The sequence below is a fragment of the Frieseomelitta varia genome, unplaced genomic scaffold, assembly GCF_011392965.1.
Source record: "Frieseomelitta varia isolate USP_RPSP 00005682 unplaced genomic scaffold, Fvar_1.2 scaffold_254, whole genome shotgun sequence".
Lineage (NCBI taxonomy): Eukaryota > Metazoa > Arthropoda > Insecta > Hymenoptera > Apidae > Frieseomelitta > Frieseomelitta varia.
Window position 1 is genome coordinate 174,251 of NW_025109984.1, and position 26,341 is coordinate 200,591.

General features: G+C 33.8%; 1 protein-coding gene across 1 annotated transcript in view; it reads right to left on the reverse strand.

Annotated features, from left to right (window-relative positions):
• The window catches only part of LOC122528660 (trace amine-associated receptor 9), a 90,856-nt gene that overhangs the window by 55,926 nt on the left and 8,589 nt on the right, over positions 1-26,341 (reverse strand). Inside the window, exons 4-6 of the mRNA XM_043654019.1 lie at positions 14,320-14,436; positions 4,703-4,857; positions 3,092-3,239 (exon numbers count right to left, since the gene is read on the reverse strand). Of these exons, the coding sequence (XP_043509954.1) occupies positions 3,092-3,239; positions 4,703-4,857; positions 14,320-14,436 (420 nt within the window). The remainder of the gene's footprint in view (positions 1-3,091; positions 3,240-4,702; positions 4,858-14,319; positions 14,437-26,341) is intronic.

Consider the following 26,341-nt stretch of genomic DNA (forward strand, 5'->3'; position numbering starts at 1 on the left):
TGGATTTATGCGGAATAAAGGAGATGCGAGCCGCGAGTGCGCGATGCAAGTACACTTCTATCGATATGCACGCGCGTTGTGCATATTTGTCAATGTAAATACAGTAAGGCGAGTAATTCGAGAGACACGTGTGTACCTCTACACTAAATATACGTATTAAACAGTTTGTATCCCAGCGAAATTTAATATGGCAGATTTCACGAAGGCAGTTCGCCACCGATCGTCATATGTCTTTCTTTCTCCAGCGTGATCCGCTATAATAAATTGTTTCTTAATTTTAATTTAGCGCGCGGCGGCATTCTTTCACTTTTCCAATTAATGGGAAATAATAAATATTCGACTATGAAGCAAGTATATGTGACGCGATACACGCTGGCGGTGGGCAACGAGTTCAAGTGAAATAGTACACTATCGATTTCGGGGACTATCAGCGTACTATTCGCCCCCCCCCCCGAGAACTTTGATTTATTCTCCGTTTTTTAAATAAAACTCACGCCCGAAAATGTTATTGTGGCACAAACCGCAACAACGAAATACGTCGACAGAGAATGTACGCGCCAAGTGATTTACGCTGACAAACTTTGTAAATACGCGTGCGTTTTCATTGACGAGATTTGTAAATGCGTCTTTGGTAAGTGGAGCAGCGTCGTGCAGCTCGTACTACAGTAGAAGCTTATCAACGACGAGCGAGTATATGCTCGTGTATGCTGGACAAGTGAAACACTTTTGTGTATTTTTATCATTTCTTCTTTTTTCTTAATTTTATTATTTTGTTAGGTTGGCTAAAATGTAACTGAGAGTTTCTTTTTCTGTATGTATGTGTGTGTGTGTGTGTGTGCAAATTAAAAATGAATTTTTCGTGAGAAATAAAAACTCTATTAAGGTGATATATTGTTCATTTTGCTCGACTTTTCAGTCAATTTCTTATCTCTTTCGACCAAGAACGATTTCATATCCTCTAGTTAGTAGTGAAATTTACTAAACCGATCTTGATACCAGGAATTTCATCAGAATGTTTCACCAAGAATTTAAAGAATTCCTCATCATTTTTATAAACTCGCGCAATGTCATTTTTTTTCCCTTTTCTCAGAGATAATATAGCAAAGTACGACCGAAGATGTTCCTTTTTGACTGTCAATTTTTGAAATCGCTAAACGAACTCGAACGATCAACTATTAAATTACACAATGAATCTGCAGTTTAGAATAAAGTTAGCCACTAAATTTCCTATAAGATATACGTTGGACGAATTTTTAATTTTTACATTCACGTTAGAAAATTGTTAAATTTATGTTAGAGGAAACTCAATAATTCGTTCGACTAGTCACAAGTGGCAATAGAATATTTAACGTATCCGACTATACTTATCAGTCCTTTTGGAAGCTACGAGACATTAACAGTCAAAATTAAACCGTGCACTTATATGCAGACGTGTGAATCGTTCGCATAACAATAATAGTAGAGAGCGACGAAGCACGCTGTAACGATCGCGCCACGTGCTCGTGGAAACACCGGCGTGAATTTCCGCGTATCCGAACTTTTCCGCATAGTTTAACCAAAATTTCGCGCATCCCATTAAGAGGAGCTGGCATGAATTAATTTATTAACACGAGAAACGTAAATGTACGCTCGCGTTGAAAAATTAACTATTGGGTTCGCTGCAATTTTGCAACTTGAAGCGATTTCGGAACGAGGAAGAGCGCGCCAGAGAAATGATCGATTCCGGGTACTAAATTAAAAGTTCCTGAAAAAAGTTTCACGGTAAGGCTAACCTTACGTTACGTCAGAACCTTCCGAGCTTCCAAATTTTTAATTTTAATTCTTCACGCTGCAGCAACTTCAAAGTTGATAAAACCAACAAAGAAGCGAAAGGCTAGATAAAAGAAAAAAACGAACGACTTCGAAATTTATCAACAAAAACTGCAAGATTTCACGATAAATTATATTTCAGATTGTTTATAAAGATGTCCCAAATCCGCGAATATTAAAGCAGCCCCAAACACGCATTTTTGACAATTCTCTGGACAATTGGATTTCCGTGGACAGACCCAGGCTCGTTTGACCGGGGATTTGAAAATGTTTGGACAATCACGAGGGACGCGTGTGTTAACAACGGAACGCCCGAGTCGTCGAATTCGAGAAATATGGAGGTCTTTGCAAAAACTGTCTCGTATGCTGAAAAATTGGAAACGGTGGAAAGCGTGTCTCGTCGCTGGTGCTGGAGATTGAACACACTATTAACCCATTGGCTGCGTTTGGCTCCTGAAGACGCATTCAAGATTTGCTTTCTGGGTGCTGGTTGGCGGCCATAGGCGCTCGACTTACTTCAGTCCCGCCGAAACGGAGAGGCGCCTATGGGCGCTCACTTCACGCTACTCGAATCCAACTGAAGGCGTCTACAGGCGCTCGACGAATGTCATCGACAATAATCGCAGCAAACCTCACATTGGATCAGACGCGAGTGAATTCTAATTCAACAATCGCGTCTTCCGTTAGTCGTGTGTTATTGAAACGTGATTACTTTACAGTTATTTCATTCGACACCCTAAAACTGCAAAGGTGTGGTAATAAATTAATCACAGAAGGGCGCAAATGCGTAGGGTGTAGAAAACGTAAAGAGAAGAAGAGAGACGCATCACAAACGCAAGAAACGCGATGCGGAATTATTTATTGACCCGTGTTTCGAATTATACCACACTTTACTAGATCATTAGATATATTAATGCGACATTGGACACACTATTGATCGAGAGCGTTTTAATGGCATTTCAAGCGTACTTTCGATCCGTGAGAAATGTTTTACAAAAGGAATATTTCTTTTTTTTTTTTTCAAAGGAATGACGCTCACGTTCTTATTAAAACACGCTGTAGTTTCATTTCGTCTCACTGGCAAGTGCAATCTATTATTCAATTTATTGGTGTAAAGCCACTTCATTAAGTGTCGTGTCCGATTGAGCATCGAGCAATCCGGCGAATCGTTAAGCGGACCGTCGCGGTTTTGTTTGCCGGCCGGGTTCCTTTTAAATCGAGCCTATCGATTGGGAAGGAGGGGGAGGTGGGGAACGTTCGAGTGCTGGCAAACTTGACTTACCCTCTCCACGTGGCCTCCGCTAACGACCTCCGGCGTGTTAACGCAAACCACCCTTTTCAGGCGCAGTTTGTTCACGTGAAAGGCCGAGCCGTAGCAGTACATCAGCACCATCGTTGTAGGAAAGTAAAAACAACAGCACGCGAGAATCCTGCAAATGAGGGGAAAACAGAATAAATTTCTTCGTTCGTTTCGACGTGGCGCGCGAACCGATTTGTTAAGGGTGTTGGGAGGGAGAGGGCATTCTCGATGAAACAAATCAAACGTACGTGTAGAACCGAGCCTATTATTTTCATAGTTCCAGCGCTGTTCGAAGAGGAATATTTGCAATTTGAACGAATCGACGAGTATCGGCTGATTTGACTGATAAGATTTCTTTTTTCTTTTTGTTTTTGTGCAGGTTTCAAGTCGCATCGACATCCATGTCATTAGCGACTAGGTACTTATACGGTACTTGTATTTTATTGTATAGTATAGTATAGATAGAGTGTAGATATAGTATAGTATAGTATAGTAAAGAAATAGTGTAGATATAGTATAGTATAGATATAGTGTAGATATAGTATAGTAAAGAAATAGTGTAGATATAGTATAGTATAGATATAGTGTAGATATAGTATAGTAAAGAAATAGTGTAGATATAGTATAGTATAGATATAGTGTAGATATAGTATAGTAAAGAAATAGTGTAGATATAGTATAGTATAGATATAGTGTAGATATAGTATAGTAAAGAAATAGTGTAGATATAGTATAGTATAGATATAGTGTAGATATAGTATAGTAAAGAAATAGTGTAGATATAGTATAGTAAAGAAATAGTGTAGATATAGTATAGTATAGTATAGATATACTGTAGATATAGTATAGTAAAGAAATAGTGTAGATATAGTAGAGTATAGAAATAGTGTAGATATAGTATAGTATAGTGTAGATATAATAAAGTATAGTATAGTATGGTATAGATATAATGTAGATGATATAGTATAGATATAGTATAGTATAGTGTAGATATATTGTAGATATAATATAGTATAGTATAGATATATTGTAGATATAATATAGTATAGTATAAATATAGTGTAGATATAGTATAGTATAGAAATATTGTAGATATAGTATAGATATAGAATAGAAATAGTATAGATAGTATAGTATAATGTAGATATAATATAGTATAGTATAAATGTAGTGTAGATATAGTATAGTATAGAAATATTGTAGATATAGTATAGATATAGAATAGAAATAATATAGGTATAGTATAGATAGTATAGTATAGTATAAATATAGTGTAGATATACAGTTAGTATAGATATAGAGTAGATATGATATAGCATAGATATAGTATAGCATAGTATAGCTATATTGTAGATATAATGTAGTATAGTATAGATATAGTGTAGATATAGCACAGTATAGATTTGTGTCCATCGAGTATCGAAATTTTGTTTTGTGTCAGGACAAAGGTGTTACAGGGATTAAATCTTATGATTAGATCTTCTCTGTCCTCTAAGGTTTATGCATTCATATAGAATGTGCTGAGCTGTGACAGATTTCTTTTTTCTTTTTTTTTTTTTTTCTCTCTTTCAACTACGAACAGGTGAAAAATACCTAAGGGAAGCCCTGGCGAAAAAAGGGTCGCAGGCCAGGAGACCAGAGCCGTTGAAGTAATAACCACCTCTTGGGAGCACGAGAGCACCGAAAATCGCCACGCTTGCTATCCAAGTGGTCGACATCACTGCCACGCAACCCTGCCGCATGTAATACTGCGTCACATACACAGAAAATAATCATTGTTCCCTTTCTTCCTCCCGAGCGCTTGAACATACATATGTAAGTAACATGCGTGTATGATTATACATGTATATACAGGATGGACCGAAAGTTTCTTCCTACTTTCTCACCTACTTTTAATAAAACATCAAAATGTAAGATAATTTTATTGTAACTTTTTTTTTTTAATGAAACGTAAGATGATTCTATCAACTTTTTTTTTAAACATCAAAATGTAAGCTTGTTTTATTAATTTGTTTTCAACGAAACATCAAAATAAGTTTTATTCAAGATAATTTTATTAAATTTAAATTAAATTCAAGTTCAAGCATGACCTTTCCATTATGCTTTTCAAAAATTATTTCTTTCACTGTTACTTCGTTTTATCATTTGTTTCTATTATTTTAGTAGGAAGTGATTTTTGGCCCACCCTGTATAATTATCGAACAGAACTAGCTGAAAAGCAGAGGATAAGAACGAGCGTGTTAGAAAGCAGCAATGTTCGCTTCTTTTTCTAGGCTGAAATTTGAAAAAAAAAAAGGAAGATTCTCTGTCCCTGCTTTTTTGCACTCTCCGAGTGCTGGAAACTCGAATCTATATTTTCAATAAACGCGCGACAGCATCGACGGTGGAGAATTAGCAACAAACAGAGAAAAGCACTCGAGTTGACAGCTCGGGGAATTAGCCGCGGCTTTAGCAAGCTTCCGTTGATATCAACCTCCATTTATACTAATTTTCAGTAGCAATCCAAACTGAGAGAGAGAGAGAGACTAACGTTCTCCAAACCAGTGTCGCGCGTCCGAGAGATAAATTTACGGCGAGCGAAAGTGAAAACGATTGACCCGAAAAATTTGCTGCTAATTGCTGCTTATTTCTAATAAAGCCTTAGCCGGGGCAAATGCCACGTAACCGTGAAACAAATAACTGAATTCGCGCGGAATAAATGAGACACACACACACACACACACGCGGAGAGGCCCGGCGTGCACGTTGTCTTCGCTCCCTTCCAATTACGTTGCAACAAAAGGCAGAAAAGTGTAATAACGCATTGCCTGAGGGGTGGAAAGCGTGCGTTGCAGAGCGAAACGACGTAAAAAAGGAAAAAAAAAGAAAGAAAAAAAAAAGAGAAACAAAAGAAAAAGAAAAAACACGGCACAAGAAATAATATTTAATAATATTTAATATTTAATTCGTTCGTTCATCTCTCGCACATGGTTATTCTATAGATTAACATGTAATGTAATGCAAAAAGAAAAGAGACGATAATGGAATTTCTGAATTACTAAATTACTTCCGGCGCGTCGTTAAGTGCTCATTAAAATATAATACATTCGACGAATGGAAAGTTCTCGACGACCGACTATCGATCGTTCAACGTTTCGAAATGTAAGATTAAATGCGCGCATACGAGAGACATGTGCATATCATTAATCGAACAAATTCATTAAAACGCTTGCATCCAATATTTGGTCCCGATCGGCGGTTTCTATGTGCATATCATTTGTGAAAAATTCAGAAATTCTCGCCCGCGAGAGAGATCAGTCGAGGCCTAGATTAGATATTCAAACTGTGGTGAGAGCCCGAGTCCTACAAAATTTAGTACTTTCTACTAAAATAAATCCTAATTGAATAATTTTCTTATTATATGATACTTATATATTTTTATATTATATATAAATTTTTCTTATTATATGATACTTATATTACACATTTTTATATTATATATAAATTTTTCTCATTATATGATATTTGTATTATATTTTTATATTATATATAAATGTTTCTTATTATATGATACTTATATTACACATTTTTATATTATATATAAAGTTTTCTTATTATATGATATTTATATTATATTTTTATATTATATATAAATGATTCTTATTATATGATATTTATATACTTTTATATTATATATAAATTTTTCTTGTTATATGATATTTATATTATATATAAATGTTTCTTATTATATGATATTTGTATTATATTTTTATGTTATATATAAATATTTCTTATTATATGATATTTATATTATATATAAATTTTTCTTATATGATACTTATATTACACATTTTTATATTATATATAAATGTTTCTTATTGTATGATATTTGTGTTATATTCTTATATTATATATAAATGTTTCTTATTATATGATATTTATATACTTTTATATTATATATAAATTTTTCTTGTTATATGATATTTATATTATATTTCTTATTATTCTTAATAATTATTTAATAATTTTCTTATTGTATATAATATTTATATTATATTTCTTATTATTCTTAATAATTATTTAATAATTTTCTTATTGTATATGTTTTTCTCTTTCTTCTTCCTACAGATTAAAATACACAAAAAATGGAAAATTAATAAACTTAAATTCGATCTAAAATTAATAGTCTTTTCTTACGTTTTGACGTTTCATTGAAAGAAAGAAAAAAATAGGTGTTGACACCCACACCATTTGCTCTACTATCTTGGTATTATAGTAAAGTCACTTTTACGCGCATAGTCATCTAACCGTGATTGCAGTGTCAAGAACTTTGACGATAAACGTTAACGCGTGTGTACTTGCAACTACTGACGAAACTGTGAAACAGTTTCTGTTATTCGAGATTGGTTGCCGCACGAATGAACCAAGTTCGAAGTGAATTTTGTTTCCATCGTTCCTGATACATCATATTTAACATACAAATTATACAACCGTGCACGTTTTTACTCATCGTCTCATTAATATTCATTTTTTCACGTTCATTTTACACTGTTGCAATTTTGCGAGGAGAAATTGTGCATTAATAAACTTGGGGCACATTTTAAAGTTTGAAACTCCCGTTATTAAAATGCTTCTGTTATCGTGCATTCTGAGAATAGTTTTCAGCTATTAATATACTATAATATAATTTAATTACTTGTGTTATAAATTGATGTATACGTATATGATTTACTATATCGTCGTCAGAGTTTGATAAAATGGCGACAAAAAAATCGTACGTCAAAGTAGAGATGTCTTTGTAAAGACGAAGCTCCAATCTTTAAATCCATTGTAGCTTCAGTCGTGAACAAAATTTCTCAATTTTTCTACAGACTGTGACAATTTATGGCACTTTCGAGAAGAAAAGTATCTTCACTTACGCACTCGCTACGTGATTTTAAAGACATTTTAGGATAAAGTGCATTTTGAAAGTAAAGGCTTCGAGCTTCAAAATGAGCCGAGATTTGTCGCCGTATGGTTATACTTCACAAAATCGTAACAGTTTAAATGCTTCATCGTGCGAACATTAATGAAAATCTATACATCTTCGAGAGAAAGTAATTCTGTATATTCAACATTTTGAAATTTTTGTATCAAGTTGGGAAATATATTTTCTCTAAAGATGAGATACACAGTCTGTAGAAATGTTTAATTTATCGTTTCGCACGGCGACTGTTGAAATTTGTTGCTAACCGAGATCGGGTAGCAACATTGACTATTATTTTGATGGAAACGGGGAAAGAGGACAGTGGAAATCGATGAACATTCAATTGGCGGAAAATTACGAACCCGGAACGGTCTACGAGAGTCAGCAAATTGTCAGATTACGTTCTTCCTCTGATTCATCTTCCATATTAAAATATTTTCCTTTTTTTTTTTTCAATCGGTCGAACGTTCAAAGTTAATTTGCTCCGAGTTAATCAAAGTCCGTCGAATCCGCGAATCTTTGATATGTGTGTTTATTTAGCCAAAAATGAAGATTTTAAATCGATTAAAATTCAATTTCAATTGTCCCATTGGCTGAAAATGAACTTCTTCGCTAGAATTTATACGTAATAAAAAAGAAAGGGAGAGACCAACCTAAAAAGATAACTTTGAATTTTTTTTCCTACGAGATAAACGACGACGCCAGTTATATAATAAACACAGTTAACGCTGCAACGTGTTGTTCGTCTACGAAAATTTAAAGCGCAACCGTTAATGGCGCAGGCGTAAAGAAGCAACATGCTCGTCGAAGGAAAGAAACGTCGAGGAGTTATTGTTGCAGATGAAGACAGTTTTAATCCAGACAGGTCAGACAGTTTACTATTATTTTCACGACTGACGGAGGATAAAGCAGATATTAAACCGTCGACAAATGGACGAAAGAAACACCGGGATTTGAACTGAAAGTAAATATGAAACGAGTTGAAATGTGAAAAGGAAACGAAACGCGAAGAAAGTAAAAATATCTCGATCAGTTGATGGGAGAACGGAGAACGTACGTCAAATAATAATGATAATAATAATAATAATAATAATAATAGTAACATAGTAATATATCGTGCGCTAAATAATAATAATAATAATAGTAACATAGTAATATATCGTGCATTAAATAATAATAATAATAATAATAATAACATAGTAATATATCGTGCGTTAGATAATAATAATAGTAACATAGTAATATATCGTGCGTTAGATAATAATAATAGTAACATAGTAATATATCGTGCGTTAAATAATAATAATAATAATAATAATAATAATAATAATAATAATAATAAGAAGAAGAAGAAGAATAATAGTAGTAGTAATAGTAATAGTAATAATAATAGTAACATAGTAACATCGTGCGTTAAATAATAATAATAATAATAATAAAAAAATAGTAATATATCGTGCGTTAAATAATAGTAATAGTAACATAGTAATATGTCGTGAGTTATATAATAATAATAATAGTAACATAGTAATATATCGTGCCTTAAATAATAATAATAATAATAATAATAATAATAATAATAGTAATATAGTAATATAACGTTGAAAATATGATTGATAACTACAACTGGAGGATGGTGCAGAGATTTAACGATGGCGGCACTCCTCGACTGGTCAACTTCAAAGTTAGGAGAAACGACGAATTTCATATCCGCAAACCTAACAGCCAGCGGCGTGTGTACATACACGGGTTATGACCCGCCCGGGGGAATAAATTTTGTCCGAAATCAACGTACCACACAACTAATAATACGCACCTACCTACTGTTCTTCCAGCTCGCCGTTCTACATATTCATTGTATCTATTAACTTCGAGAATGACCGCGGATACGTAAAAACGGGAACACCGAGAGTGCACACCGGGTGTCCAGCGCGAAACGCACTTTTTCTCCTTAAACTTCAATTCGCCATAGAGAAAAGTGATTCAAATGAAATTTAAATGAAATCAACTTCGTTACTGAGGTGACGTTTGCTTTTTTTCTTTCTTTTTTTTTTTTTTTTNTTTTTTTTTGATGGAACTGTGTATTTTCGAGTTTAGAGTCTTGTGGTTGACATCAAGACGAATTCAGCGATATGGATAACTAGGTACTGTTTCGTGGTCAAAGCTTCGTCGAGCATAAGAAACATAAACATTTGTGGCATGAATGAATAATACAGGGTGGGCCAAAAGTTCCTTCCCACCTATTCTTTTTTTTTTTTAATCAATATGCGAGAAAATATTTCATTAATTTTATTAATTTCTAATTAAATTCAAGTTCAAACATGATTTTCCCATTGTGTTTTAAAAAAAAACGACGTAAGTTTCGTTTGAAGAAAATTGACTTCACATGGGACACCTTGTATATAAAAAAAATGAAATCCTAGCGACTTTCTAGAAAATATTTTGCCCAAAAATTTACATTATAATATAAAATTAAAAAACTAAAAATTAAAAATTGAAAATAAAAAATTAAATTGAAAAACGATTGGAATGTAATATCGATCAGTGGACGTAGACTAATTTTCAACGCTGAAATGAAAAGCAGCTCCGAGTTTTTACGATTTGGCATAAAACTCAACGTAGTATGAAATTCGAGGAAAAGGAAAAATCTTTGAATGAGAGAGAGAGAGAGAGAGAGAGAGAGAGAGAGAGAGAGAAAGTGTCCGGTTGTTTTAAAGGCGAGCTCGATTGTCTCGGAGGATCCCTCGTTCTATATACGGGGCTTTTCATAGCGAACGAGTTCGACAGTCGCGTAAATGCGAGGAAACCGACGATTTGGCTTCTCGACAAAGAAAAGAAAAAAAAGAAAGGAAAGAAGAAAGCGAGAAATAATGCTTGCGAGGAGAAGTGATCCGACGAGTTACGAGTCGCGTAAAAAAAGGAAGAAAATCGTTGAATAGCAAAATCGATTCGTTGCGCATTTGCTCGTGCATAGTTACCCTGTTAGCTGTTTGAGTTTATGTAGTTTCTCATTTATTTGTATATTAGGGTCCACGATTATTAATATAATAGGATAAAAAAAAAATCGTAGGATAACAATTATTTTTAATTGAAACATTTTCGATGACAAATAATGATTATAGGAAAACTGTTTCTAATAAATTTATTTCGATTACTCATAACAATTGTCGATTATATTATAATATATAATATATAATATATAATTATGTAATATAATACATAATGTCGTAATTTTATATTATAATATTATAATATGTAATTATAATATATTATAATATATAATTACAATATGTTATATTATAATATATAATATATAATTATATAATATAATACATAATGTCGTAATGTTATATTATAGTATTATAATATATAATTATAATATATTATAATTATATTATAATATTATAATATAATAATATAATATATAATTTAGTATATAATACAATATAAAAAGAGAAACCCTCTTTCTTATCTCTCTCATTAATTTCCGCAAAATTTCGGATTTAAGTTTCGAAAATTTAAAACTTAATTTCGGACCCACCTCTACGAAATTTCTTAATTTTCTTCAAATTTCTTTCTAAACTTCTTATAAATTTCCTATCAACCGAAACGTCTTCTCCCATATGGCTAAAATGATCGTTTACAGCCGGTCAGGTGAACGAGAGTTCAGACTGAATAATCGCCGACAATCTCAAAAAGCAATCAGGTGTAACAATTCAGAGCTGAGCAGAGCACGAGGCCGAGGAATGGCGTTTGTTATTACTTCCTTTCTCCTAACCAGCGCCCTGGTAACCGTTAGTAACTGGAGGAAAGTGGATGGCACGGTCGAATCTACCAAAGGAAACCGCTAGGGAAGATTAGGTGTCTCGGACGAACTTACAACCGAACTGCGAAAGCAATCGCAACGCTATGCTTGAAAAACACAAGTTCCCTGGAGAATTTACGTCTAAATTCGAAGAAACCGTAGTAAGCGTACTAATTAAATAAAATGGAAGAGTTTCTGGCAGGGGACGCCAGTTAGACGATCACGAGGATAAGCCTTGGATGAAGACGAGAATGTCTTTTCAAATTTTCGCCACTCCAAGTAACTGATGGAAGTTTAGAAAATGCAGTTGCCTTAAAGTATGTGAGCCACCAAAATACATTTTCAATGCGAAGTCAATGATTTCTCACGTTTACGTGGAGAAATACAGTAGGATTGATTCGAAATTTCGTTTCTGGCGATTAATTGTCAGCTTAAGAAAGACTTACGTACTTATATATTTATATTAAATATATAAAGATATTTATATTAAATATAAATATATAAGTTATTTATAAGTTATTTTATATATATTTATATTAAATATTTATATAAATTATTAAATATAATATATAATATAATACATAGAAATAAATATAATATATAGAAATTATTAAATATATAATCAAATGAAATGGAAGAACTTCTGACAGGAAACATTAGTTGGAACAGAGATGGCTGACTGACAGTCTTTGCCCCCACTTTTCCTGATCGCTAGCGCTACCCCCTCCACTGCATAATTCCCCCCACTACACTGAAATTTCCTCGACGTGCGTGAACTGATGCAGTGGAGGGGATAGCGCTAGCGACCAGGAAAGTGGGCCGTCAGTTAGCAACCTCTAAGCTAAAAAAGACCATAAATATAAATCCTTTCAAATTTTCGCTGTTGCGATTAGCTAACAGAATTCTAGAAAACAAAGTTGCCTCAATGTATTACATATGGGCCAGCAAATTCATTACAAAATCAACGATACGTTTACGTTTACGGAGAAATACAGGAAAGTTGATTAGAAATTTCGTCGCTGGCGAACAACTATCGGCTTGAGAAAGAAATCGAACAGAATGGACGAGTTTCTGACAGGAAACATTAGTTAAAATATTACAAGAAAGAATATCTTTTCAAATGTTCGCCATTCCGAGTAACTGATGGAACTCTAGAAAATAAAGTTGCCTTCAACTATTCAGGCCGTCACATTCATTGTAAAATCAATGATACGTTTGCGCGCAGAAATAGAGAAAGGGTGGGGAATGGTTGATTTGAAATTTTAAATCGTTTCCTTCATCTCGTCGCTGCTCGTGCAACTATCAGCTTCGCTTCAAGTGACAGAGGATTACATTAGGCTTCGGAGAGCCTGTCCGTGCATGAGGCGCTGCGACTCTGGCTATCAAGTGAATGGATAGCAATAATAAACTTCAGTCGGGGGATCGTGATGAATGGCGCAAAACTAATCCCAAAATCTTCCAAGTAAAATTCACTTCGAGCGTAAATAGAATTTCCGAGTAAAATATAATATCTCTCTGGGTTGAATATATTTAAGAGCAATGTATTTAAATATATTGAAATATTTAGTAGTTTGAACATCAGAGGTTATTGAAAAATGGTGAAAAATTAATCGTAAAATGCTCCAAGTGAAATCACTTCGAGTGTGAAATATAATTTCCGACAGATAAATATATTTAACAGCGATTACAAAAATATTGAATGATGTTAAATGAAATATCGAACAAATGTGAATTAAAGTGTTGTGAGTGAAAATAAATATATTTAAACATCGCGCAAAATGTCGTTAAACAATTGTTATTTTGCTGTATAAAAAATTGAAAATACGAGAGACTGAAGTCGATCGACATCGTTATCATAGAAAATTCGTTCCATCAATCTTGAATCCATCACTATCGTTCCAATATGTTCCATAGTTATTAATATACGCGATAGAATAGTTGTCATTTTAACGTTCAGAGTCTCTGCGATAAATGTTTTTTTTTTTTAGTGAGAAATAAAAAAATTCTGATCGAAATGGTTCCCACCAAAGTATTAAAAATCTCCAATGTCCTTTATGTTATTTCGCCGTGTGTCTTTCCATCGCTTTTAACAGTAGATCTTGCATCAAAAATCAAAAATAAAAAAGTTGACAGTACGCTTGAGAGCTCTCGTGCATGTGAAACAAAGTGAAAAATTTAATATAAAAATATGTGCGACCATGCATTGTACATATATACAGTAGAAACCACTACAGATGTTATTATTTAACTTTCTCGATCTCATCTTTCACAATGATTCCAATCCATCCATCAAAATATAATACAGAAGTGAAAGCTCGGGTTTAATACGATCGATCGTGACTATTTTGAAGCACGAGATCATGAAACTACGAGGATCATGAAAAAACAGAGAACATTCTAACACGTCGTTTGAAAGACGAAAAAAAAAAAAAGGAGAACAACGTGACAGAAGGAACGTACCTTTTTAGACGTGTGTTTGTGATAATGATGTGGGTGCAGCATACAAACGTAACGATCAATCGCCATACAGACGAGGATAACAGCACTCTGCTGGGTTAAAGCTCCTCTAAGTAGTGCCTGAAACAGATCAAGTTTTCAAATCAAATTCATTTCAGATTGCGATAGAATCCCTTAAGATCTAAATTGAAAATCGTTTCACTCGGAATGCATTGCGTCACTAATGCATGATTCGCGATACGATTCTCTTTTGAAAAACTGTGCTTCAAATCGCGAATGTACGTTACAGTTCAAGTAGTAAAACTCGACGCTGGCCAGCCATTATGCCTCGACGATGTAATCAATCCATTCAACCATTCGATTCAATCCCGATTCATTTCCGATTCAAAAATGTAGCCTTTCGATTCCATTGCACGCGCGTGCTATTTCACTCTTTGCGGAACGAGAGACAAAAATAAATATAAAAGACACAGCAAGTAATCCCGCGAAAAATTCCACAATTTCATCTCCCAATTTTGAAAATTGTACGATTATATAATATTGTACAATGAATAATTTGCAGTAAATGTAACAGATTATGTAGTTTATATTGAAGAAAAGTCCATGCGAGAAAAGAAAAATCTGGGGAATGAACTTTCTATTTGAACCAAGCTTGAATAAATATGTACTTCATTCGTGTTTACATACGTGGATGTTTCAAACTGTCTGCGCAAAAGACAAGGAGATATGCCCGGGAGGAACTGTCACGACCCACGAATGCAGAGATCGACCGTTTCGGAAAATAAACATCTGTTGTACAAGGTAGAAAGGAAAATTTATCATAGGTGAATTCTACTCCTTCGATTTGATGTAATGAAACGCCGGAGAATTGATATCGATCTTGAATTTTAAGATCGAAAAATTTTTTTTGCACCTACTTCCAAGTAAATAGATCGCAACCTAATAATTCTCTTGAAAAATGGCGAAACAGTTTCTTAATCATCGAACATTGCGTGCTAACAGCGACTTTATGATGTTTCTGGATGCGTGGATGTCTATATTACGTAATATTTATATCTCGAATAATGTTAACAGTTAGTTTTATCATTTGATTATTTAGATATGTCTCACGCTGATATTACAACTATGATAAATCAAATATTAGTGAAACCTGATCCTGAATCGTTAGCAATTAAGTCGCTGTTAGCACGCACATGTCTGTAATGTTAAATGATTAAGAAACTTTTTTCTCCCATTCTTCAAGAGAATGATTTGGTTGCGGTCTATGGTTGGTTAGGTTTACGAACATTACATTAATATAGATATCCACGCATCCAGAACCATAAAGTCGCTGTTACGCACCCAGGCACGTTTTTTGCCATTTTTCAAAGAAACTATTAAGTATTTAAGAGCTATGGTTTCTTGGAAAAGTTTTATCTTCGTGACGAGTAGAATACAATGCAAAAAGAAAAAAAAGAAAAATTTTAACCTTGAAGTTCTAACAGCGACTTTATGGCTCCGGATGCGTGGATGTAACGTTTATATTTCGAATAATGTTAACAGTAGTTTTATCATTTGATTATTCAGACTCACACTGATGCTACAACTATGATAAATCAAATATTAGTGAAATCTAATACAAAAATTACTTAAAGTAGACATCCACGCGTCCATACTATAAAGTCGCTGTTAACACGCACGCTAACGTCAATTCATCTTGAATTTCAAGGTCAAAAAATTTTTTTCTCTTGCATTATATTCTACTTATCACAAAGGTAAAACTTTTCCAAGGAACCATAGATCTTAATAGTTCTTTTGAAGAAATCATTCAACACTGCGGACTGTTCTCAGATCGTTCTAACAGCGACTTTATAGTACTAAACGCGTATAATGTTTATATCTCAAATAATGTTAACAGTTAGTTTTATCATTTGATTATTTAGACTCACATTGATACTACAAGTATGATAAATCAAATATTAGTGAAACCTAATACAAAAATAGACATCCACGTGTTCAGAACCGTGTAAAGTCGCTGTTAGCACGCATGCGTCTGCAAGAAACTTTTTTGCCATTTTTCTAAAAAAAAAACTATTAGATTCCTTAGGGAAAGTTTTACCTTCGTGATAAGTAGAATGCAATGCAAAGAGAATTTTGACCTTGAAATTCAAACTGTACTTTCTAATCTCTGCTAATTATCTGTAAATTCTTATCGAATGATATTTATTATAATAATAATCGTTGCGAAATCTATCTGCTTTGAAAATGACACGTACTCCAATCGTTTCAAGTAGTGTAATTTATGTACATTATGCGACACACGGGGCTCGTAGCACGAATTCCGGAGGTTAATTACAAGTCTCAGATTGTTGCTTGGTAAAATTTAGTTGCAGTTTGCTCGCGATAAGACTTTCGTCAGAGGAAATGGAATACATCCACTACAGAAAATTTTCGTTTTCAAAATATCTACATTTTTTTTTTAGCAAGTGCAAGAATTAGAGTATAGAGCAATAGTGGTCGATCTTGCAGATTTCGATACGGGATTATCGACAATCTACTGAACTACAGGAAAATGAACAAGTCGAAGATTGATAGGATGCTTCATTTTTAATTGTCTTCGAAGTGGATCGAGAATTGACGGACAAATAAAAGGTAATAATGGAACGTGAGACGTCGGAAGATTTTACGTAAAAAGAGAAAAATACGAGAGACGCTCAACTGACGGATAGAGAAGTCGAGAATTTCAGAACACGCATGTATCGTGGATTCAATAAAAAGTAATTTCGTATTTTCGTGCAGAAGTGAAACAAGTGTTTTTTTTTTTTTTTTTCATATTTTAAATGAATATATTTCATTTAAAATTTCAGTTAATTACTTTTCATATTTTATTAAACCAAATATGTTTTGTTCGATCGCCTTGTGCCATTTTTAAGGTAAAATCATAATCTTAGATTCGTGGAATTTTTCAGTATTGAATCACTCAAATATCAAGCTATTTTGTCCATCCAGCCCTTTCCAAATGGTTTAAAACTATCTTGTGATCGATGTTTAGTTCCTTATAGATATCGTCACTACTAATGTATCGGTTTTCGTCAATATTTTCCATGATTTCATCGACTTTTCCAGTGACTGATCTCGACCAGAGAAAGGTGCATCTCTGACATGAAAATTCCCAAATTGAAAACGCTTGAATCAGCTTTGTGCCACATGTACTGACGCTGCATCACGTCACAAATTTCTTTTTAGCAGCTTCAGTCACATTCTTCCCTTTCTGGTAATAAAATTTCAAACTATATCGATCGTATTTTCAAAACGCAAGAATTTTCGACCGAATAAACAAATGTCGCAACTGTCTTTTTAATTACTCTATGATACATCATCTTTCGAACGCACGCATGATTGATATTACCAGAGTTACGCTATATCGAGAGAATACGAAATTATTTTCCACTCAACCAAATATACACTCCTGTTCAATGGACACTTGCTTATTCTGAGCTAAATAGTTACTAAAACAAAGATATAATTTTCTGGATTAATTTGATTATACAATCTTGTTACATGTACTCTATTTACTCTATTTACTCTATTTTATGATAATACTTGAAAACAAAACTGATATTTCACGTATACGGTCTGAATAAATATTTCAAAGTATATCAAAAATATGTACGTACAATTAAAAAAATCGAATCGATGAATTATGGGATGAATTGGACAGAAGACTTCAGAAATAAATGTCCAAAATCGAAAAGAAAAGAGGCTCATGGACGAAGATTAGAAGAAGCGTGGAAAGAAATATTGTTAAAATTAAACGAAAGTATGTCACGGTTGTATCTGGCCCTCATATTTGCGCAAAGATATAAGATACATTATATACAACTTATACTTGGTAAGATTTTTGACATATAAACCATATGCTTGCCATATGTATTTTAGACATTATACATATATAATGAGTAGTAATTTCGTTTCACAAAATAAGTTATTTCATCGAATATAATTGCTTCCGGTGACTGATGGACGGGAGCGTATGTATAATACTATATATATAGTATTCATATATATATATCTAATTCTTGCACTTGCTAAAAAAAAATGTAGATATTTTGAAAACGAAAATTTTCTGTAGTGGATGTATGTGATATATATTGAATATATATATATATATATATATAATTCTTGCACTTACTAAAAAAAAATGTAGATATTTTGAAAACGAAAATTTTCTGTAGTGGATGTATGTGATATATATTGAATATATATATATATATATATATTGAATGAAGGAATTTGCCTCTGCTTTGCAACGAAGATTCAGAGCGAAACGACGGTACGTTCGACAACGCATACCGATATTTTTCACAAAGACGATCGTCTCGCCAAGATGATGAAACGTCGAGGCAACGAAATGCACTTCATTTGCACAGAGAGACCAACGTGTTCTACGTGAGAAACGTGCGTCTCTCGGCTCGAGTGAGCAGCAACAGAGCTGAAGAAAGAGGTTTCGCGAAGTTTCGAATATCCAGTTTTTCGGACAGCGGCGCGCCAAAGGCGACAACGTGATTCGATGAATCGTGGGTGTATCCATAAAGTAGCGACCAGCGAAGAAAGGAGCCAAGGGACGTGAGAGGGTGGTATATACGTTTAAGATGGTTGCCATGGTGACCGTTGGCGTACGGCCAGGAAAAAGCTCTGATAATCTGAAGGGGCTAGGATCGCCCTGGCCTCGTTTCGGGCTATCCTCGAGACACTCCCGAGAGACCTTAACCGAATATTTTCACCACAAAACGAATTTACTCAATCGTTCCTCTGAGCAATTCGCAGCTCTTCGATCCCCTCGGTTAGTTACTCACGGGCGAACCGAAAAGTCTTGGTGGATCGGTTAGAAATCCGGTTCTTTCCTCTCGTGTCACTGACTCGCACGCGTGTCTAGTGAACTCGAACGATTGCTGCCGTAGCTTTTGACAAAATGGCACGAAAGTAACAGAGAGAGAGAGAGACAACGTAACTTGCTTCAAGAATTATCGTTCAATTCATTGTCTTCTCAATGTAAGTTATTTATAAACTCTCCGTTCAAAACTCCGCAATCCCGGCAATCTCAGATTGGTAATTGCGAACTCGAAGCTTGCCATTTGTATCGGGTATTCGACAACAATTGCGCAAAGTTCTTTTCAGAACTGGCGTTCTATTCTTTTTTTTTTTTTTTTTCCTCTCGGTTATTCGCGAAACTGAATAATTCAAACGATGAATTTTATGTTAGCAATAAACGTTGTCGTTCGCGTTTATTGGTTTCGGGGGGCGAGAAACCGATCGAACCACCTCCCCGTGGTTCCGGTGCCGCGCCTTGACGCCACGTTTTCTCTTTTTTTTTTTTTTCATTTCATAAATCGAAACGAAACGAAACGATGCCGACGACGTTAGCGTGTAATCTGAAATCCGCTCGATGCATCGGCATCAATTCATCGCGATTAACGCGATTTATTACGCGTTGCGGGGGAGACGCAGGGGATGCTTTGGAAACATGGCGATATAATTACGCAGTGAAATACGACGTCGTTGGTTGACGCTTAATGCATTGCCTGCGTCTTCTCTGGTGCCAAATTGTCTGGCTTTACTCCCATTATTATTAAACCGCGCGTCATTTCGTTGCGATGAATTTCCCGCGCTCTGTGAAATTTGAAATTTGAATATTGAATTTTTCCAGAACTTCAGTCGTCGGATGCACGATTGATTTTTAAAGGGAACGCGTTGTAATTCGATGGAGAGCGGCGATGAATATGTATCGCAGTTCATCGAGTTCGTTGAGTCATGTATCACGAATGAAACGATTAACGACGTTGTGATGTCGCGCGTGTTAATTACGAGATAATTTTCGAGCGTTTCGCCACGTCACGTGTAAATCAACCCTTTGCTAATCCTTTTAACCCCTTAAGCGTCTTGTTTTAGTTTGAGAATGTACACTGGCGTGCTTAATTGTTCCTAGGCTGTAAGACTGAGTTAAATTACAACGAAATGACAAATATTTTTGATTGTGTTTCTTTGAAAAATTTTTAATTTCATTGGTATCTATGGGTATTTATTTGATATTTTATTTCTTGAAAATTATCCCATAGAAAGAGAACCATTAAAAATTCAAAATGTGGAAAGAAGAATAATAAGAAGTAAAAAATCAAATATTTGCAAAATTAAAATCACTGAAAATAAGTTTAATTTGTTTCTGGCGTAACGATCGCGTTATTTTCAGGCCATTTGCAGATTTTCTCTGTTTGTTTCATTAAAACAACTTGAAATATTCTAAAATGTGCTAAAATCACAAATGAGGATAATTCTTTTACCTAAATTTCACAATAAATGGCAAAAGCGAATTTTTCTCTACGCGACGAGTATATTCGACGTTAAACAAAAAAATTCCATCTTTTCATGACGAGTATATTCGACATAAACGAGCACGATTAACGGGTTGATGAAAAATTGAATGTAATAAAAATTGAACAATACAAATTTAATTTATTAAAAATTGAATAATGTAAATTTAATGTAATAGAAATTGAATAATGTAAATTCAATGTAATAAAAATTGAATAATATAAATTTAATGTATTAAAAATTAAATAATGTAAATTTAATGTATCAAAAATTAAATAATGAAAATCCAATGTAACAAAAATTGAATAATGTAAATTTAATGTATTAAAAATTGAATAATGTAAATTTAATGTATTAAAAATTGAATAATATAAATTTAATGTATTAAAAATTGAATAATGCAAATTTAATGTATTAAAAATTGAATAATATAACTTTAATGTAATAAAAATTGAATAATGTAAATTTAATGTAACAAAAATTGAATAATGTAAATTCAATGTAACAAAAATTGAATAATGTAAATTTAATGTATTAAAAATTGAATAATGTAAATTCAATGTAATAAAAATTGAATAATGTAAAATCGTTGATAAACATCACAGAATTGTACATAATAAATTGCAGATAAATTGTAATTATAATTATAAGGTTGTTAATAAACGAGAAACTTTCAAAACTGAATTTCGACGGAACACGGCGCGATATACAATATTTCACGGTGTCGGTGGAGAAGTTAAGATGGAGGAGGAAGAAAAAGAGGAAACGAAGGGAAGATTATGATCAGGAACTTCGATAACGTGTAACTACCAACTAGTGGAAGAAATACCGGAAAAGGCACCGACTGCAGGAAGCACAGCTGCAAATTCCTGGCGGTGATAATTTCCTTAGCACGGGTATGAACAGGCTGCTGACATTTCCCACCCATTTTTCTTCGATTTCCGCTAGGAAATCCTCCAAGACGTAGACGGTCGCTGCACTGCCGCGTGACGTAATAAGACGAAAAAAAGAAAAAAACACACGTATTTTAAAATAATTTAAACATCATTTACCGAATGATGTCGATATCGTTTCAGAAACTCTTGTCAACCAAGTTTCACGGAAAATAATTCGAATAATTCTGCCTCGAGGTTCAATCGGGAATGACTCAAAAATATCCCTATATCGGACAAAAAAATTTCATTCTCGTCGCTTCGCCAGAATTTTCATTTCAACGCCATGCAAATAAAATTAAATTTCCAACTTTATATACTGTAAGGAAACACGCATCACCGCGTCATAATCTTTATTGCGTTCCGCGCTATTCTCTCACGAGTTAAAAAGCATTAGAATGTTGGCCGAGCTTATAAAAGCCCCGGGCAGACACAATAGCAGATGGATAAGTAATTACGTTTTATCCCCCCCCCCCCTCCGGTCGAGGTTTCGTAAAGTCAGCCGCGCAGCTCTCTTTTCGCCGAGTCAGCATAAACCGGCGAGCGAGAATTCGCGGCGTTGCACGATCGATCGGTGACATATGAAAAGGGCCTAGATGTACCAATCTGATGCTAATACAAATTTCAATCTCCGGTTAGTCTTCGATTAGTCATCCTCGGAATTTCGAAAACTTCAATCATCGCGAGCGATGATTTCTCTTCTTTTCTGTTTCCTTCAAAACAAATTTCCGAAAGAAATTTTTTTGTTAAAATTATCACGCTGCAAATTACCGTCGCTGTTCGCTTGCGTTTCACGAAATTTCTTCGGGACACTGGTTTTCATAATCCAGTTAGTAGTTACACGTACGAACTTTCCGCGAAGGCGGAACGCGCGACGTCCGGCTTAAGGCAATCCATGAAAGCAGTTGACTCGGCGCTAAGCTGATGCATCGCGTAGAACACACGAAGCACACACTAGTTCGCTCTCGACGACCAATTTCTAGTAGATTCCCGGGATATAAAACCGGCCATAAATTAAAGTTACTGGATTTTTCGGCATCGTAATTCTGTCAAGTTTGGTCACAGATCGCCGCGTTTCCGGTGGAGTCGTAACTCTCACGCCGAGGTATACTGTCGAGTGCACGTACACCCTCTCGTGATAATTAGAATTTAGGTTACGTTTGAATTTTAGTTCCAATTTTCTTAATTGCTTGTAATCTTTGCAGTTGATATACTGTCGAATATATGTACACTCTCTTGTGATAATTGGATTTAGATTAGGTTAGATTTAGGTTTCTCTTTAGGTTTAAATCAGGTTAGGTTTGAATTTTAGGTCAATTTCTTTTAATTGCAATCTTTGTGGTTAATATACTGTCGAATACACGTACACTCTCTTGTGATAATTGGATTTAGATTAGGTTAGGTTTAGGTTTTTCTCTAGATTTAGATTAGGTTAGGTTTGAATTTTAGTTCAATTTCTTTACGTTGCAATCTTTGTGGTTAATATACTGTCGAATACACGTACACTCTCTTGTGATAATTGGATTTAGATTAGGTTAGGTTTAGGTTTTTCTCTAGATTTAGATTAGGTTAGGTTTGAATTTTAGTTCAATTTCTTTACGTTGCAATCTTTGTGGTTAATATACTTTCGAATACACGTACACTTTCTTGTGATAATTGAATTTAGACTAGGTTAGGTTTAGGTTCTTTTCTAGATTTAGATTAGGTTAGGTTTGAATTTTAGTTCAATTTCTTTACATTGCAATCTTTGTGGTTAATATACTTTCGAATACACGTACACTCCCTTGTGATAATTGGATTTAGATTAGGTTAGGTTTAGGTTTTTCTTTAGTTTTAGATTAAGTTAGGTTTGAATTTTAGTTTCAATTTCTTTACATTGCAATCTTTGTGGTTAATATACTTTCGAATACATGTACACTCTCTTGTGATAATTGGATTTAGATTAGGTTAGGTTTAGGTGTCTCTTTAGGTTTAAATCAGGTTAGGTTTGAGTTTAGGTTTCTCTTTAGGTTTAAATCAGGTTAGGTTTGAATTTTAGTTCAATTTCTTTTAAAATCAGTCTTTGTGGTTAATGTCGAATACACGTACACTCTCTTGTGATAATTGGGTTTAGATTAGGTTAGGTTTAGATCCTTTTTAGGTTCAGGTTAGATTAGGTTTGAATTTTAGTTCAATTCCTCTTAATTGTAGTTAATATATTGTCAAATACACGTGCAACCTCTTGTGACAATTAAGTTAGTTTTAGGTTCTTTTTAGGTTTAGATTATATTAAGTTAGATTAGGTTTAAGTCTTTTCTAGGTTAGGTTTGAATTTCAGTTCAATTTCTCTTAATTGTAACCTTTGCAGTTAATATATTGTCAAATACACGTGCAACCTCTCGTGACTATTAGGTTGCGATTTTTTTTAGGTTTGGGTTAGGCTTGGGTTAGGTTAGATTTGAATTTCAGTTCAGTTCCTCTTAATTGTAATCTTTGTAGTTGATACGCTGTCAAATATACGTGCACTCTTTCGTGACAATTAGGTTACGTTTAGGTTTGAATTTTAGTTCAATTTCTCTTAATTGAAATCTTTGCAGTTAATATACTTTCCAGTGTACGTACACCCTTCTCGTGACAATTAGATTAGGGTAACTTTAAAGTTTGGTTCAATTTCTCTTAATTGCAATCGTTGCAGTTAATATACTGTCGAATACTTGTACACCGTTTCGTGACAATATTCAAAACAGCAAAACGGTGACTCAACCCATTTCGTGCAACATAACATAATTTATTTTTGAACGAGATCATGGAAATATATTTTCTAATTCGACGTCTTGAAACTGGGGCATATTAATCTTCTCTGTTCCTTTTAAAATTTACGCACCGTTTCCTTTTTCCTGCTATCAATCCCAAGGGCTTTCACCAGGTTTTTATACACGCCTTCTAATAGAACAACGTAAACAACGCGTGGTAAATTTTATTTATCTATTTCCCTTCCTATTTGTCTTTCTATCTTGCTTTCGTTCTTGGCCAGCACGTCTCTGTAAACGAAAATAATTTCCCAAATCAATTTTTGAGCTCTTAAATTTCCTCTGGCTCTTAAAAACCTGGTCCTTTAGTCTTGGTTCCTTCGCCAATTAGTCTACTAACTGCGGTGCGTTAGGGAACTCGCGAAGTCTCTTCGGAACCTCTTAATTTACAACGCGACTCACATACACTGGCAACGAAGGAAATGGTTTCTTTAAAGTCTCGAGACGCTCACCAGCGTCTTCCCTACGAATTGCCTCGAGTTGAAAACTGAACTGAATTAGCGTCAACCACATTATTCGGAATCGAACGATACCCAAATGTGGGAAAACTCGAATTTATACTTATAAATAAATTGTATTCTATACGATCGAAGAAATTAGTTTATGCGTCGATGGGTTTTAATTCAATTTCGTTATAACATCTCTCCATAAAAAAAAATAAAAAAAAGGCAGAATAACGTAGAGTGACCATTAATATTCGGACACTATAATGGACATTGAAAATGTCATAATTTTGTAAAAAGAAATCGTACGATAATATTGTACATTTGAACTCATTTTAAAACTCATTTTAAAGCCTCCACTTTTCGAAAATTGTCATTCATTTTAGTCTGAAATGTTTTTGCATCACGTAGCGAATGGATAAATGAAGATACAGCGAAGAGCAAAATCGAACGCACACAATGGAATTTTAACGTAATTAATATTTTACCGAGTATCTGCATGTAGAATATAAAATAAAGCACGATTTTATCAAAAATAATTTTATCATTGTATCACCTTCAATATTTTGGCAGATGCAAATTGTTTCAGTTTCGCATCGCAGTTAATTTAAATGAAAAATTATCGATATTTTAAGCTGTTATGATTTCGTAAAAATGATCGTATAACAATTTGTATTTTGTCTCATTTTTGAAGCGTGAAATCTCTATTTTGACCTTTAACATCGTATAGAAAATGGAAAAGACTTTTTTTGTGGAAAAAAATTTTCACACATATGTAAAAAGAAGAAAACACTGAAAAATTTTATTCTTTCTGATTTTGAAAATTCAAGTATTCTCTCTGCAATGAAACCTGCTGTACGACTTGAAAAGAATTGTCCATGCTTTTACGTACCGTGACAATTTATAGTATTTTCGAGAAGAAAACTGTCTACACCTGCTATACTCAAAATAAAATGAACGACATATTTTAAAAGTAGAAGCTTCAAGTTTTGAAATAAGACCAAGTATATTGTTACATTTTCACAAAATTACAACAGTCTCAATCTTCGAATCCACTGCAGATTCCACTGTTTTACACATTGTGACAATTTATAGTATTTTCAAGAAGAAAACTGTCTTCATTTTGCACTTACAAGCGTCTCAAAATAAAATAAATTATGTTTAAAAATATTTTAAAAGTCGAGGTTTCAAGCTATATAAAATGAGTTAAAACTGTTACATGACAACAGTTTTTACAAAATTACAACAGTTTCAATATCTAATGTCTAAATATTGATAAGAGTCTTATGTAAAATGAGTCAAAACTGTTACATGACAACAGTTTTTACAAAATTACAGCAGTTTCAATATCTAATGTCTAAATATTGATAAGAGTCTTATGTAAAATGAGTCAAAACTGTTACATGACAACAGTTTTTACAAAATTACAGCAGTTTCAATATCTAATGTCTAAATATTGATAAGAGTCTTATGTAAAATGAGTCAAAACTGTTACATGACAACAGTTTTTACA